Genomic DNA, 3,258 nt, shown 5'->3' with positions numbered 1-3,258 from the left:
ATAAAGAAAGATCAATAAGAAGTCAAAGAAAAAGTTGCCAAGAGAGTGACCCACATCCAAAGTTGATTGCATGGATAGCAAAGTCAAGGAGAAATGGGTGGATAAGAGGCTATTACAAAAACAAATTGTATTTCCAAGAAGCCCTTATCTTTGTCATGAACTTAAATTTGACAAAAATCATCATCAAACTAAGATGGAGTCATAGAATTATCATCTAAACCATCATTGTTTTGTGCACTGAGGATACCTTTAACCATCATCAACTAAATTGGCATCCATACATCATTAGTTTCACCCATATCAAACAAGATGGTTGCATTACCGAGGGGGAACCAAATTGGCACACCCTTAAGAGTGTCCTAAAAATCAACCAATTCATCCTCCATAGATATAAATCTAAGCTTTATATATATATATAAACTAAATTTAAATATGAAATTATAAAATTCCCTTATGGGGATGTTAATCAAGGCAAATGGTGGGCTTAGGTGTCATGCCCACCACCTTACAAAAATTAACACATTAAATAAAGAGGGTGGCATGGCAACACCCATTATTGCATAAGCATGCAAGCATTTGCTAAATCATCAATCATGGGATGTGGCATACAAAGGAAGAAAGAGGGTCAACAAGTCCAACAAAGTTAAATAACTCAAAATCTAAGTGAAGGGCAACTTGGCCAAATACCCGTGAGAATTTTGGAGTTATTGTAAGCAACTAGTTACAAACAAATCAATAAAATAACAATCTATCATCCCCAAGAGCCAACTCTAGAGAGCACTAATGAAAGAGTCATTATGCAAGTACACTAAGGGGGGACAATTTGGTGTTAATACTACAAAGCATGAAAATACAAAAAGCCACATGGCAAATTAGACACCCTCCAACAAAAACCACATCTTAGATGCTCCCAAAGCAATTATCACAAGGACCCTCTCCAATTATTCACCCTTGGCACATAGAAGTCACCACAACCTAAGTAACTAAAAATCCTTCTAGTTATTATCATATAATTGCATGCATTTTGATTGGCTTCTAATGTCAACATAGAGGTGAGATTGCATGGATTAGCAATGTGGCATTAACACTATATACTTCTCATAGTTGTCATTTGGGTTCTATTGTTTTACTTCTATAATCAAACCTCTATTCTTGTTCAATTATGTTAAAATCAAGAGGAAAAACATGTCTAATAATATACAACACCAAAGAGCAACATAAGTGGGAGATTACAACCACAAAGTCAAATTAAACCCAACAAGCCAAAAAAGCTAATAAGACTTCTCATTCAACTATCCATTCAAAAATTCAAAATGTAATTCATCAATTAAAACTTGTGATATCTAAAAATAGTAAGCCTTCTCAAACTTTAATGAAAAATATTGAACAATGGATTACTAATCTTAATCATACAAAGAGAGGTAAAAAAACAAAAAACAAATTACAAAACAAAAAACAAAACAAATAAACAAAAAACAAAAGCCCTCCAAAAATTCAAAACAAAACAAAACAAACCCATCTTTACAAGCCTTGAAAAAAGGGGATGAATTCACCTACCACATCATCAAACTAAAAACTTACCTACAACTTTTTTTTTTTTAAATATTACCAAACACCTTACTCTATAAGTAAGGCACCAAAAATATCTATATATATATATTTTTGGCCAATTGAGATCACTAGTTTAAAAAACAAAACATGCTTAATATGGTTGGAAGATCAATCTACATGGTTAACACAATTTTATAAAATAATATATATAGACAAAACTATTTAACATCATGAATGGAATTAAATCATCATCAAACTAAGCTGGAGTCATAGAATTATCATCTAAACCATCATTGTTTTGTGCATTGAGGATACCTTTAACCATCATCAACTAAATTGGCATCCATACATCATTAGTTTCACCATATCAAACAAGATGGTTGCATTACCAAAGGGGGGAGGGGGGGACCAAACTAGCACATCCTTAAGAGAGGGGGGGACCAAACTAGCACATCCTTAAGAGAGGGGGGGACCAAACTAGCACACCCTTAAGAGAGAGGGGGGGACCAAACTGGCACACCCTTAAGAGTGTCCTAAAAATCAACCAATTCATCCTCCATAGATATAAACCTAAGCTTTATATATAAACCTAAGATTTATGTGGCGCTCTGGCAATCATCTGCGGCTCCGAGTGCTTCAATTCAAGATGGAAATAGAAGATGCTGGATGTTCAACAGGACAAATGGAGAAAAAAAACCTAAAAACCCTAGAAACCACATCACTTCACAGAAATGATAAATTAAAGTAAATAACAGAAACGATTCAAGAAACCTGCAATTGCGCATGCAAACTTTCAAGGGAAGCAGTACATTAAATATTCGCCAGTCAGGTTACAATCTCTCAACAGCATACGGTGGTGTCAATAGACACCATGAATAAGTGATCAACGGCCAAGAAAATAATGTTCAGCCTCCGAAGCCATAAAGGGTTCGGCCCTGCCTCTTGAGGGAGTAGACAACATCCATGGCGGTGACAGTCTTTCTCCTGGCGTGCTCTGTGTATGTTACCGCATCTCTAATAACATTCTCCAGGAAGATCTTCAAGACGCCTCTGGTCTCTTCATAGATGAGCCCGCTGATGCGCTTAACACCTCCTCTCCTAGCGAGACGCCTGATAGCAGGCTTGGTGATACCCTGAATATTATCTCTCAGCACTTTTCTGTGCCTCTTGGCACCCCCCTTTCCCAAACCCTTTCCTCCCTTTCCGCGGCCAGACATCCTTCCTGTCTTCTGCTCTGCTCTCAACCACAATTGTTAGCAATAGGGTAAAATGAAGAAAGGTCGTGAATACCATGGATGCGAAGCAAGCTATTATATAGATACCAAGGGACTCTCTCAGACCTACCGCTACTCAAATTCAAATGCTCCCGCCCCCCCCAAAAAAACCGCTGGGAAGGCTCGATCCGTCCCAACGTGATCATTTTATTGTGGACCGTCGATGATTTTCTTTAAACGGCTGCAATCAAATCTACGAGGATTGAGGCATTCGCCTTGGAGTTTGAACAATTCCGAATTTTTGTCCTCGTTCTATGGGTTATTGTATCGCTTTTTATAAAGGATTATCAATTATTGTGTAGCATTTTGATAAGGAATTGATTAAATTAATAAATGGAATATTTTTTAGTTTTTAATTTTAAGTTTAATTCCTGTAGTTAGTCTATCGAGTTAATTATTGAATGGTTTGTTTTTGAAAATTGTTAAAAGTCAT

The 3,258-nt window shown here is 36.5% G+C and overlaps 1 protein-coding gene across 1 annotated transcript; it reads right to left on the bottom strand.

Moving 5' to 3' along the window:
• Positions 1-2,283: 2,283 nt before the first annotated feature.
• On the bottom strand, positions 2,284-2,915 carry LOC149185776 (histone H4-like). The gene has a single exon (XM_089412485.1). The coding sequence runs from the start codon at positions 2,766-2,768 to the stop codon at positions 2,457-2,459; it is 312 nt and encodes a 103-aa protein (XP_089268611.1). The 5' UTR covers positions 2,769-2,915; the 3' UTR covers positions 2,284-2,456.
• Between the last annotated feature and the right edge of the window lie 343 nt (positions 2,916-3,258).

The sequence above is a fragment of the Pinus tabuliformis genome, chromosome 3_1, assembly GCF_031772625.1.
Source record: "Pinus tabuliformis cultivar Carrire ecotype Pingquan chromosome 3_1, CPIR1, whole genome shotgun sequence".
Taxonomy (NCBI): Eukaryota; Viridiplantae; Streptophyta; class Pinopsida; order Pinales; family Pinaceae; genus Pinus; species Pinus tabuliformis.
This window is presented reverse-complemented; position numbering and strand designations above follow the sequence as displayed.